Source organism: Prionailurus viverrinus, chromosome X (genome assembly GCF_022837055.1).
Source record: "Prionailurus viverrinus isolate Anna chromosome X, UM_Priviv_1.0, whole genome shotgun sequence".
In the NCBI taxonomy this organism is placed as follows: domain Eukaryota; kingdom Metazoa; phylum Chordata; class Mammalia; order Carnivora; family Felidae; genus Prionailurus; species Prionailurus viverrinus.
The window spans coordinates 7,915,411-7,928,090 of record NC_062579.1 but is presented as its reverse complement, the minus strand read 5'-3'; the positions used below and the strand labels follow the sequence as shown (position 1 = coordinate 7,928,090).

Here is a 12,680-nt window from a genome sequence, read left to right as displayed (position 1 = left end):
CAGGGGGCCGAATCTAGTCCACCATCTGTTTTTATAAATAAAATTTTATTGAAACACAGGAATACTCAATTGTTTGAGTATTGTCTCTGGCTGCTTTTGTGCTACAATGGTAGAGTTGAGTGGTTGTGACAGAGTTGAGACAGTCTGGTCTACAAACTGAAATACTTACTGTCTAGACCCTTACAGGAAATATTTGCTGACCTCTCCTCTACATCATTCATTCTTACAAGAATACTTAGAGATAAATTTAGTGTTTCCCGTTTTATAATTAGGTAACTGAGGGCTACAGGTTATGTAGCTTAGTAAGTGGCAAAATTTGTATTTGATTCTAGATTGTATGATTCAAAAGATCTATTCTTATCCTAAATTCATACACAAAAATAGCCAAAGCATGAGGTAGGAAGAAATAAGAGCCTTACAGATTCACAGAGAAACTGTTACTAGTGTTCAGAAAAGAAAGATACTATTTTGAGTTTGGGGTGATAAAGATTCTGGAGAAGATTGTATTTGAATGTAAAAGCAAAAATGAATCTCAGAATTTGCTACTCCCAAGCTCAAGCCCAAGAGAAGTTAAGAGATCAAGGTCACGTGATTAGTTAGAGGCAGATCTGAGATTAGGACCAGTTTTTCCCTCGCTCAGCCCAAAGTATACTGTCACTGACCATGCTGAGCCATTGAATGTTTTTGTATGTGTGGTTACATGTTATAGAATGGCAAAACTACTTGAAGTGGAGAATTTGTACATTATTCTCAATGATTAATTGAACTAAAGGCTTGTACTCCTTTTACTGAAGCAATCAAAAATACACATATACAGGTATTTACATGATATCTACCCACCATCCTACCAAATATATTTTTGTTGTGGAGAATCACGCTTCTGAGACCATAGGAATCTCTGGTATTCTCACCAGTTTTAAGATTCAGATGATAACCAATTGACCACAAAATTCAAATATTTATATGCATATTGCCCTCCAGAATCAGACAGCTCTAGGCCAGAAGGAAAATGGAGAAGTAGATAGGTGCAGCCAATGGAAGCTTACCTGATACTGTAGAGTACTTTGCCATTTTTTGAAATTCGAAGCAATTTGTTGTCAGTGGTGACATCATGGAAGTTGGCACCCTTCTCATTGGCAAAGAATAAATCTGGTTTCCAAATGGAGTCCAGCATGGATGGGTCCAAGTCCAGGGAATCATCAGGATACTCGCTATATGCCAGCCGTGAATCATTCCACTGTTGTCTCAGAAAAATATTCACTCGGTAGTCCTATAGAAACCCCATGTATAAGAGTTACTTATCACCCAGTCTTGCATAAGAGGTCCATCTACACTTCCCCCTCATCCCTCCCCCTGATTTTGTGCAGTATTGGTGTCTATATGAACCAGGCTGTGTATATCTTGGTCAAAATAAACTACTCAGTTCTATTAGGAGGGGAAACAGAGGGGAGAAAGGAAGAAGACTCAACCAAACCAGAACACCAATGGAATAGGTTGACTTCGTTGAATTTTTTCATGTTTAAATTATTCATTCTGAGAGGAAATAATACCAACTCAAGCTGATTTTTCCACAGAGAAAGGTAACCATGAGTACAGAAGTCAGTCTGTGATGGCAGATTGTCAAAACTGATTCCTTTTCCAAATCAGGAACGACATGATCTCTATTCTCATTCTGCTCAGATGCTCTGGGCAGAAGGAAACCCACTCTGTACTTTTGGTAGTGGAAATCTTATCATAAAACTTTGACATGATGGGACAATATTTTTACATCCATCTATATAAATACTGAGATGCTTCGTGTTGACAAGATAATTCCATCATGCTACTTACTTTTAAATTTCTTATTTTCTCATTTCTCTGAATGGGTTGTAGCTACAGTTGTTGACTTGAAACTTCATCAATACAGAGATCTTTTTCATTTTTCCTAGTCTCAACACCTTCTGACAAAGGTGCTCCTCCCTGTGAGAGACTCAGGTACACCCTGTCATTCCCACTTGATCCGGGAGTATACTTCCTTGCCAGTAAATCAGCTTGGGGCAGTGACTTCTCTCCTGGGAATTTCTACTCAAAGATCTTTTGGTTCATGGAAATGGTTGCTTTGCTTGGTAGAGCAGACCCCAAAAGAGGCTTTAATGGTGTTCCATAGCCATGTGGGACTATGATTCAGAGCTAATAGTTGTCCACTCTTGACACTTAGGGTCATTTAAGATGATATATACTCATTCCTTCTTGCTCTCTTTCCTTTTCCTTTTTTCGCCATTTGCTCCATCCCCACATCTTTGGTGCTTGGATTTTTGGTCACTGTTTATTTTACTCTAATGGTAACCAACTTGTCCCGGTTTGCCTGAGAACCTCCCAGTTTTATTCCCCAAAGTACCACATTCATGGGATCTACTCAGTCCCAGACAAAACTGGGATAGTTGGTTACTCTACCAGGTACAGTGGATACCACCTCAGGATGGTCAGTTTTGGTTTATTCCCTTAGGACCAAAAGAAGAAAAACATACTAAGTTGTAAAGATTACGGTATATGGAAAAGAGCTTCAATCCAGTCCCTTCTACCTATTACTAAGCTATCCAAATTCCTATGATATTTTTTCAAATACAGCCATCCTAATTATCAAGCTGATACAGTATTTTGGAGGCGGCAGGTCTTGGAAATAGTGCCCAGTATAGGCTTAAAGAATGCTAGTAATCAAATAGTTACTAATTTCTGAAAATCAGTCATCAAAACCCAGCTTATTTGGAAAGGCTGAAATATTAGAAGGAATAACCTTAAGGTTCTCCACTATACAACATGCAAACTTTCTAACTTGGAAAATTTTATCAGCTGACTTTTATTTGGGATTTTACCAAGCATGGATGGCAAATTCTCAAACCTAAGAGGGCACTGTTGTGGGCCCAGTCAGGCTTCCATCCCGTCCTGTTTGCTCGCTGACTCCTCCTGTGCTTGAATCAAGAGAATGGCAGCACCTCAAAGTTGTCCCCATCACATATTTTTGGAATTGTTCAAAGGGACCAGAGGATTGTAACTGGAAAGAGATTACCAGTTCAGTGTTTCATTGGCAACAGGAGTTGCCAGAAGCTTTGGAATTTTGTGTGAATAAAGAGTGGGAGTGTGTGATATGTGGAGAATCAAAAATGGGGCTATTGAAAATACAATAATCCAACTTACATATAAAGTATACACTAGATACATCAACTGTGAGCTTTCATTAAGGTTTCCTGAGGGGGGAAAATGCAGCTTCTCCAGTGTTTGACATCCACCCCTGTTATATCCCTTATAGTGAGAGCCAGTTATCCTTAACAGATTTGGGGAGGGGAGCAGGTGTCTGTGAGTGTGTTTCAGTAGGAAGTAGGAGAGAAGAGAATCTCTTCCCTCAGACAGCTCTGGAGGTAGAGAAACTCTAATATGAGAAGTAATGACAGCTAGAAATAATAGAGGTGAATGGGTTAAATATCTTGGACCATAGGGAAGACAATTAGGGCCCCTCAGAAAGCAATCTTAGGATGGGCAAGGCCATGAGAAGCCAGGTAGACAGTATTGGGCAGAAAAATCACCAAGAGAACATCACTGCAATCCTCCATTGAGCCTGAGAATGATTTAAAGCTGTGTATCGAGAGACTCTAGAGAATATTACATTAGTGACATACAATATGAAAACATTGACCTTTAAAAAAATTCAGTATAAATTTTCACAGCTAATGTACATCTTTTTTTAAAGTCTTTCCCATGAGTATTCTTCTCCAGTATTTCCTGGTTTCCTACTTTGAATTTTGTATATAGAAAATAATAAAACATATTCACCCAATGTCAGAACTTGAAAGAGAGTACTAAATCTATCACATCACAATAGAACCATTAAATGTCTAACAGTTCATTTAAAATAAACAAATCCTCCTATTTGTAAGCAAGGACAAGTAGAAAACTTAGAGGAAAAATACAGTGTGTGCCACAATGACAGGAATTATATGAAATAAGACTTTTATTAGGTCTTTTGGAAGTATTTGTTGTTTATATAAATGTATGGGAATTTAAATTTTTGATTATTTTATTTATGATGATATACACTATTTTAAAATAAACAGCTGCCCTTAAAACCTTTAAGAATAGAAAAGGATGCTCAAGGAACTAGAGACATAGGTATCCGAAGAAAAGATTTTCTGAGGCTTTGACCTCTGTAACTCTTTCACTTTACTATGATTTTCGATACAGGGTAGAAACTTGACACATGTGATTTATCCATGCATCATCTCTGTTTATGTAGAGCTAAGTTTATTTTCTCATGATATTATAAACCACAGGAGATAGTTATATTCTTCTGTAGTTTGTCTTTGTCTTTATGTCTGCTTCTAGGTTTAATGAAATATTAAAGGGGGAATAAATATTGAGAGACATGCTTAAATGCAGACTGAATTTTCTTTTCCTGCCTTCTTTCTCCAGAGACCTATTCTATGTCAAATAAATGTCATATTTCCTTGTATTAAAATTTGTTTTCCTATGACTGACTGGGTATTAAATTAGGTCATGGAAACATTCAAATTAAAAAATGTATATAAGAGTAAATACATATTTTTTTCAAATGCTACGTGTAAGTCATATAATCTTTATTATATTCTTAACACAAATACAAGTACCTACATTCCATACTATTATCTCACATCAAGTTTAGTATTTCTAAAGTTTCACTTTTCCTAATGCCACAGATGGTTTCCTTAAATTGAATTATTTTGGTACTATTATATTTGGTCTAGCATTTGTACACAGAGATTACCACTATGTCTCATATACACTCTTATTAAACCTTACTCTTGCTCTCTTTTATTTGCATACATACACATTTTTCAATCTAGTTACATTATAAAGTTATCAACAAGAAGGCTATGCTTTGTTGACTCCCCACAGTGCCTTTGTGGCACTTTGGTTTTAACCTGTGGCTACACTGCAGTAAAGTTTCATCCTCCTCAGTCTGTGCTAGCTTTGATACGGGAAGTTAGCCTTGAGTTGGAAATTATGGGGGTGGGTGCAGTTGTTTTATGATGGATTCAGGCTTTAACGTTGCAGTGTGAGAGACCAAGGTCACCTTGTATCTCAGTTTAACAAAATGCCAGGCTTGGGGTAGACTCTTGGTGCTTCCTTAAGTCAGAAATAAGAAACGTAGCTACCTGCTATTCCTGATATGTTAGCATCTCCTCCTGAATTGCGTATGCAGCTACAAAATGAAAGGGAACCCACGGTGTCATTTCAGCAGTTACAGCACAGCGGGCATCCTCCTAAGGGGCTGTCTACCACTCATCCAGTTCCTCAGGAACATGATCTCAGATCTGAGATAAAACAACTCTTCACCCTGCAGCAGTAACCGGCAGAGCATGTGGAACTTATCTCTTGGGGCCAAGTTTGGGGGAGCTGGACTCCTATTCTGGAGATACAGTCTGAGTGAACACATTTTAGGCCCTTCCAGCTCTTTCTCCCCCACCTCAAGTGTTAAATGAGGAGGGAGTCAGGATCTGCTACTGTGGCATGGGTAGTGTTCCAGCACACACAGGTCCAAATCACATCCTTTGAGGAGACTATCTCTTCATTTTCTGATGGCCAGTCTTGGGGAGAGCTGCATGCCGGTGGCGCGCAAATACTTGTGACCTTTACTGACATTACTGATATTCCTAAAGTATGTCTTTATATGAGGAAATCAGGCGTTACAAATGTATTCCCTCTCCTCTAAATTCTCTTGCCATCAGCAGCTAAAGAAAAGGGGGAAAGGAAGAAAAGGAAATGGTAAACTGACATTCTCAAGACAAAATATAACCTTTCTCGGAACCACAAAAAAATTGTTCCACTGAATTCTTTTAACGCAAGGTTGGTGGGCAATGACCAGCCACAGATCCCTATGACTTAACAAAGAAAAATGTGTATTTTGGAATAATGTATATCATCATAATGATTCATAAAAAAGCATTCCTTAGAATAAGACAACTGCATCTTCAACACTAACATATCAAAGGGATGAGAGGCAGTATTGGGTCTCTAAGGGAGCCTATACTTTGTGGGCAGGTAGTGCCAACCATAGTTTAATGAGATGACATTGCCTCTTATTTAGAAACAAATCAAATACTCAACTAAATCCTTCAGTAATGCGACCAGGGTTATGGAGTGAGAGTGGGGCATGAGGGAAGAGAGGAAAATCAACATGTTTAGAAACTCAAAATTCTGAGGCACTCTTGGAAAAATTCATCCCAGAAAACATAGGTAAAGCAAAAATGATTTTTGCTTCCATATAGCTCTAAGCAGTGTCTTCAGTGACCACACACGTTATTGTGCATAAAGACTAAGGGTCTGGTATTCTGACTCCTACTAAAGACAGTTCAGAGAAAAATCTGGTTCTGTTTCATTTTTTTTTTTGTCCAATTTTCTTTTAGTCAAACTTTGTGAAAGTGTGGGTAAATTTATGGGCGATAGAATCTCAAGGTTTTTGCCAGGGAAGCTTGGGCTGCCATGATATTCCATGTGCGTCAGGTAGATTCCCAGGTAGGACCCGAGGGGTCTGGGAGGATAGACCCTTTCTTTCAAGGTGGAGCCTATTTCTGTAAGTAAAGTTTTTTGGCGTACAGCCACACCCATTTGCTTACTATTGTTTATGGTTACTTTCATGGCAAAAGGGCAGAATGGAGTAGTTGTGACAGAGACTGTCAGACCCTCGAAGTCTTAAGTATTTACTGTCTGGTCTTCTACAGAAAAAAGTTTGCCAGTTCCTACCCTACGTGGCATGAGGATTTATTAAGCACGATAGAGTTTCAAAAAAAATATTCATTTTAGTTTCACACAAAAGCTTTAACTGAAGAAAATAAAAGATCCCTTTTCAAAGCCAAATGAAGTTTGTCATTACATCAAAAGCTAAGAAATAAAAGAAACACAATATCCACTATTCTTCTGACCATGCGATACAGTCTATATGATACGGCAAGATAGGCAGGCTGTTCATTTTACACTTGAGCAATGATTTCCAACGTTTCTCACAGGAAACATGACAAAGGACACCTTAATAAGTAGCCAGGAAACACCTAAGCAGCCCATTTATTAAACACCTTCAGTAACTATTAAACACACAGGAAAACAAGGATATCCATAGTTTCCGTTTTTATCTCCTTAAATGTTTAGCTTTTTCTTGCATTAATAAACATTGGAAAGGTGCACATTTACATTTTTGATTGAGGGTAAATGCAATGAGGAGTTTAATCAAAGCAACTTAGGATTCTAATTAATGCAATCAGCATTAGGTCGTGCAAATATCGTCATTGAATGCCATCGTGTAAAGCGGGTGACAGTGATTTGGGCTGCTGGAAGATTTGCCCCTCTGTTATCAGGATAAAACCAAGAGGGGAGAGACAAAAACTGAATGCCAAGCCTAGAGCTTGGCTTAGTCCTTCCATGTTTACATTTTCTTGTGAGTCATTTAATAACCCTATCAAAACTATATTGAGTAAAATTCTTAATGCACTACCTCCTGTCAAAGCACCAGAAGGCTCATTTCTGGACAGTGCTGTGTCAGTAATGTTAAAATGGGTAGTGGAGTTGAATTATGTCTAATTTTGCCAGTGAGAAGGAATGCTAAAAGGTAAATTACTTTTTTCTAGCATTGAGGACACCAAAAAGTACAGTAATTTGTTAAACACAATCCTAGTAGCCTGAAAGAGAAAATTCATAAAGACAAGGGAACACTATTTTTTACTTCCCAATGGCATTATGCTCATTATTTCACTTGAGTGTTTCTAGGACATCAGCCATCAAAGTACTTAGTCAAGTTCAACCATATTTTATTTTGACTTCATCCAGTAATATGGCTACTTTACGTAGTCATGAAAATTAGAACCTGCCAATTGATTGAGGACTTAAAATAAACTGTGCGAGGACCAAGAAAAAATTTCACCCAAAAGTCAACTTCCACACTATCACCTAGCACTGTAAGGCTCTTGATCTCATAGGCTGTGTCACAGCAACACCATCACCATGAAATTTATAAGAATTATTGGTGGATTTTGTAGTATCTGAAATCTTTTTCATGTACATGGAACATACTTGTACATACATGATGATGAGCTTATAATTAGTTTTATGTTTATTGGGGTTTTTTTTTTTGAGGGGGAGCCACGCATATGATGCGTTTGCTATGGACTCGGGGCTACTTTCTTTTGCAACAAGATCATGTGTGTGCGCACACATGTGTGTATTTAGTGTAAGGTCAGCCCCTTGGCATGTATCTTTAATGTTGCATATCCGAGGCTTGACTATGTTAAAACTTTGATTATATGAAAAAGACTGGCTATAAAAAAAATACCCCCTAAACTTTGAAATTTGTATTTCTGAAACTAGAGATATAAATATTTAAATATCTTTAATGATACATGATGCTTATTACTGATAATTGTACCTAAGTCGAGCCAAACATCAAGTGTTTTAAAAATTTCTCTGGCATGATAGATAAAATATTATTGAATTTTAAGTAATGAACACTTGACTAATGACTTTCTAAAGTGACAGTGTACAAATAATCGCTTTCTAGAGGTGAGTGAACTTGGAAATTGGCATTCAGTAAGTGTCTCACACATATAAAACAGTGCTTCTTCGATCCTGTATCCCATTCCTTCACACGATGGCTTCAATGCTCAGTCCCACTCACCATTGTAGTTTCTGCTATTGACCCAAAGCTGTTGATAAATATGTTGCAGGTAACATTTACAGGAGGCCCTGCAAGTTGAACAATAAATAGAAAATTTGACAGGTTGTGTTCATGGCATAATCAAGTCACGTTTGTCTCTTGCCAGTGGCATTGTGGCACTTACCATGGTAGTTTCTGTGACCGATCCAAAACTGTTGATAAAAATATTGCAAGTAACGTTTACTGGAGGACCTGCAGAATGCAATAAGAATATTGCAATAGACATTGAAGCAAGAATACAGCTCCGTCAACATCTGTGCAAATGACTAGAAACGTAAACTAAAAATGATGGTGAGATTGCAAAAAAAAAAAAAAAAAAAAAAAGCCAAAAACCAAAATCAAAAATGTTGTACCCAGAGGTTCAGAGTGATAACATTCCCACTAGTATTTCGAATAAGGACAGTTAAGCAATGATAACTTACCCAGCAGAGTTTGGGATTTAGAAAATATAAGCTGGAGACTATTAAACTGAATTCATTGTCACTAGTTGCTATCAAAATAGCCTTTTGGGTGGATGGCCTTTATCCATCCACCTCCTTTTCCAGGATACCCTTTAAATCAGTGGGTCTAATTTGATTCTCTTGACACCTTTGAATTTAGCCCATTCATTCTGTATATCCTCTGATCCCCAATGAAAAATGATGTACAAAAATACAAAAATAAAGAAAATTGGCTGATTTTAAGAAATAAACACAGAAATGTCACTTAATGCCTGGATTGTAAAGCAAGGGCTATTAATCCTAGATATGCTTTCAAAAGAGAGTCCAGTTTTTTCTCCAGAGACCCAGAGGCTAGCTTTCTTGATCTCGCCCTTGGTCTCCCCAACCCAAGCCCTACTCAGGCCCTTTTCTGCTTAGCATCTGAGATCAGATGACAACAGATATGTTCAGGGGGGTATGGCCACAGATTCTTTGCCCTTCGATGATAGATATCCCTGTCTAATTATTTCCAGTTTCATGTTTTTCTGGGAGATATGTTTATTGCCCTCACGTAGTTACCCCTTAATTCTGGGTTAAGAATACACTGCCATGAGCCTTCTATCGCTAGAAGATTCTCTCTCTTTACTTAACAAGGTCTATGTAACCTAGTTCAAGCTACACCCTGGTTGGCTCTATACTCAACATGCCATGAGGATCTAAGTGACTGAGGCCTCCCTCTAAGGGTGGTGGTAAAACTCAACCATGGTGGCGCTTGGGTACCGTGTGTTTATTTTTTTTTTTAATTTTTTTTTTCCAACGTTTATTTATTTTTGGGACAGAGAGAGACAGAGCATGAACGGGGGAGGGGCAGAGAGAGAGGGAGACACAGAATCGGAAACAGGCTCCAGGCTCTGAGCCATCAGGCCAGAGCCCGACGCGGGGCTCGAACTCACGGACCGCGAGATCGTGACCTGGCTGAAGTCGGACGCTTAACCGACTGCGCCACCCAGGCGCCCCTGGTACCGTGTGTTTAAACTCGACAAGTCAGAGGGTTCTCCAGCCCTTTCCTTTGAGGAAAGGAAACTTAGGTTAAACAGTGAACTTAAGTCTCCAGGCAAGAACTTTTGGTAAAAGAGATGTGTTAAGTTTTTTTCTTTAACATAACTAACTTTTCTGTTCTTAATGGAAAACGATTGTGTTTATTTTTTTAAATGTTTGTAGGTATGGAATCACAGGCACCATCATATTATCAAAATATTTTTCAGCCTGCATCTTTGAGATATTCCAAGTCTTTTAATTCATTCCTTCCCCCTCTTATTTCAACATCTGCCAAGATGACTTCTTCCCCAGGGTCACTTTCTACTCTATTTGACTTTGCTTCTCATTTGGTTACTGAAAACAGAACAAAAATGAGTCTCTTCCTTGATGATAAAGTTCTATTCCATAGCAAATATACTTTTCTGCTAATAAGAAATACATTTAGACAAGGTAGAGGCAAGCTGTGAGACATTGTATATGTTCACTTTTTTTCTTCTCTTCACAATAAAATATTTCATTGTAAATAGCCCAATTCAGGATGGGAAGCTTTCATGAATTTTTATATGCAAGATAGATAAGAAAATGAATGATGGGGGGGTAAAGAAACAGGAAAGAGACATGTCTTCTACTGTACATTATCCTGGCCTCCCCAATTGGCCTCCCCAGTTGGCTTACAGGCATTTAGGATGCTGGGTCATACCATCATACACTTATTTTTATCCTTCCAAGTAAATGGCGGTGTGAGTGTATTGCTAGAACTCAAAATATTTTTTAAGCTACCACATATTAACAAGCTGTACTAAGCACATTTTAAAAATTATCTACTTTAATCTTCTCAAAAGAGGAATTGTTTTACTGCACCAGTAAATGTTTTCAGATGAGGAAACCGGGGGATAGAGAGATTAAGCAACTTGCTTAAAGTCATGCCACAGTAAGTAGAAAGGCTGACACTCCATGCCTTATCATTCTCATCCCAAACACCTAAACATTCAGCCCCTTTGCTGCACCGCATTCCTTACACAATAACCTCGCTTCCTCCTGACCTGCCAACCATGGTGTTTGCCACTGGTTTGTGGGATATTTCTGGGACAATTTGATCCTTTACTTCTGACCTCTTCAATCTTGGGTATTTTCTCAAGTTTCATTTGCATCCGGATATAAAATTTTGGAAAGAAGAAAAAGCAATTTTTTTGGATGCAGGGTTAGTACATGCATGTAACAAGAGTTGATACATATTAAAACCCTGCTGTGCGCCAGTGAGTGCCTTATTTCATTCTTCAGTCATTAGGTGCTACCATGTCCCCCACTTTATAGATGAGGAAGCTGAGACACAGAGGTAATTAATTAATTTTCCCAAGGTCACAGAGTTTGTAAGAGGCAGAAGTTGCCTAACTTATGGACACTTTTCTTAACTGCAGGAGTAAAATGCCTGAGGCCCCTGAAATTATCTTTCTGATAAAAGCTACTAGGACTATGGCCTGAAAATTCTTTGGGTTAGATGTTAGAATTGTTTTTCATTTTGTTATCCTGATATGTGTCCATACAACCTTTCATCTGTATTTTAGCCCAATAATCCACCTAGGTGTTCTAATTAACAAGGACACATCCTTAGATGTGATCATAAGTGAATGATTATTCTGTGAACTGTAGAAAGAAATAGTTAACACTAGTTAACCTCATGTAATTGGTTTTATCAGCAAAGTTACGATATTTCAATGTGAATTGGATGAGAATTCAATAGGAAAAAGAATTATGTAGACACCTAATCTCTCATATCACTGTTATCCCTTCCTTCTTTCCAAACATCGTCTCCTCTCTCCCATCTCCCCTCTCTCCCTCCCTGCTTCCCTTTCTTTCTCACTCTTTTCTTTCTTTTTTGCCTTATTCTTTTTTTTTTTATTTGAGTGTAGTTGACACACAATGTTATATTGGTTTCAGGAGTACAACATAGTGATTTGACAGGTTTAAACATGATGCTATGCTTACCACAAGTGTAGCTACCATCCATCAGCCTACATTGTTATTACAGTATCATTGACTATATTCCTTATGCTGTGCCTCTTATTCCCATGACTTATTCATTTCACAACTGGAAGTTTTGCCTATCCCCCCACCCCCTCTGGCAGCCGTCAGTTTGTTCTCTGTGTTTACAGGAATGATTCTGCTTTTTCTTTGTTTATTCATTTTGTTCATTCATTCACATATAAGTGAAATCATGTAGTATTTGTCTTTCTCAGTCTGACTTATTTCACTGAGTATAATACCCTCTAGGTCCATCCATGTTGTGGCAAACTGCACATTTTCATCTTTTTATTTTGCATGATATTTCTGGGTGTGTGTGTGTGTGTGTGTGTGTGTGTGTGTGTGTTTGTGTGTGTGTACAACATCTTCCTTATCCATTCATCTATTGATGGACTCTTAAGTTGCTCCTGTATCTTGGCTATTGTAAATAATGCTGCCATAAACATAGGAGTGCATATATCCTTTCAAATTAATGTTTTTTGTTTTCT

General features: G+C 38.0%; 1 protein-coding gene across 2 annotated transcripts in view; it reads right to left on the bottom strand.

Annotated features, from left to right (window-relative positions):
• GLRA2 (glycine receptor alpha 2) overlaps positions 1-12,680 on the bottom strand; it is a 173,496-nt gene that overhangs the window by 121,041 nt on the left and 39,775 nt on the right. The window contains exons 3-4 of one of the 2 annotated variants that reach the window (XM_047844173.1): positions 8,838-8,905; positions 1,047-1,270 (exon numbers count right to left, since the gene is read on the bottom strand). In XM_047844173.1, coding sequence (XP_047700129.1) covers positions 1,047-1,270; positions 8,838-8,905 — 292 coding nt within the window. Of the gene's footprint in view, positions 1-1,046; positions 1,271-8,674; positions 8,743-8,837; positions 8,906-12,680 lie in introns of both variants that reach the window. The other variant, XM_047844174.1, reaches the window with a different exon arrangement.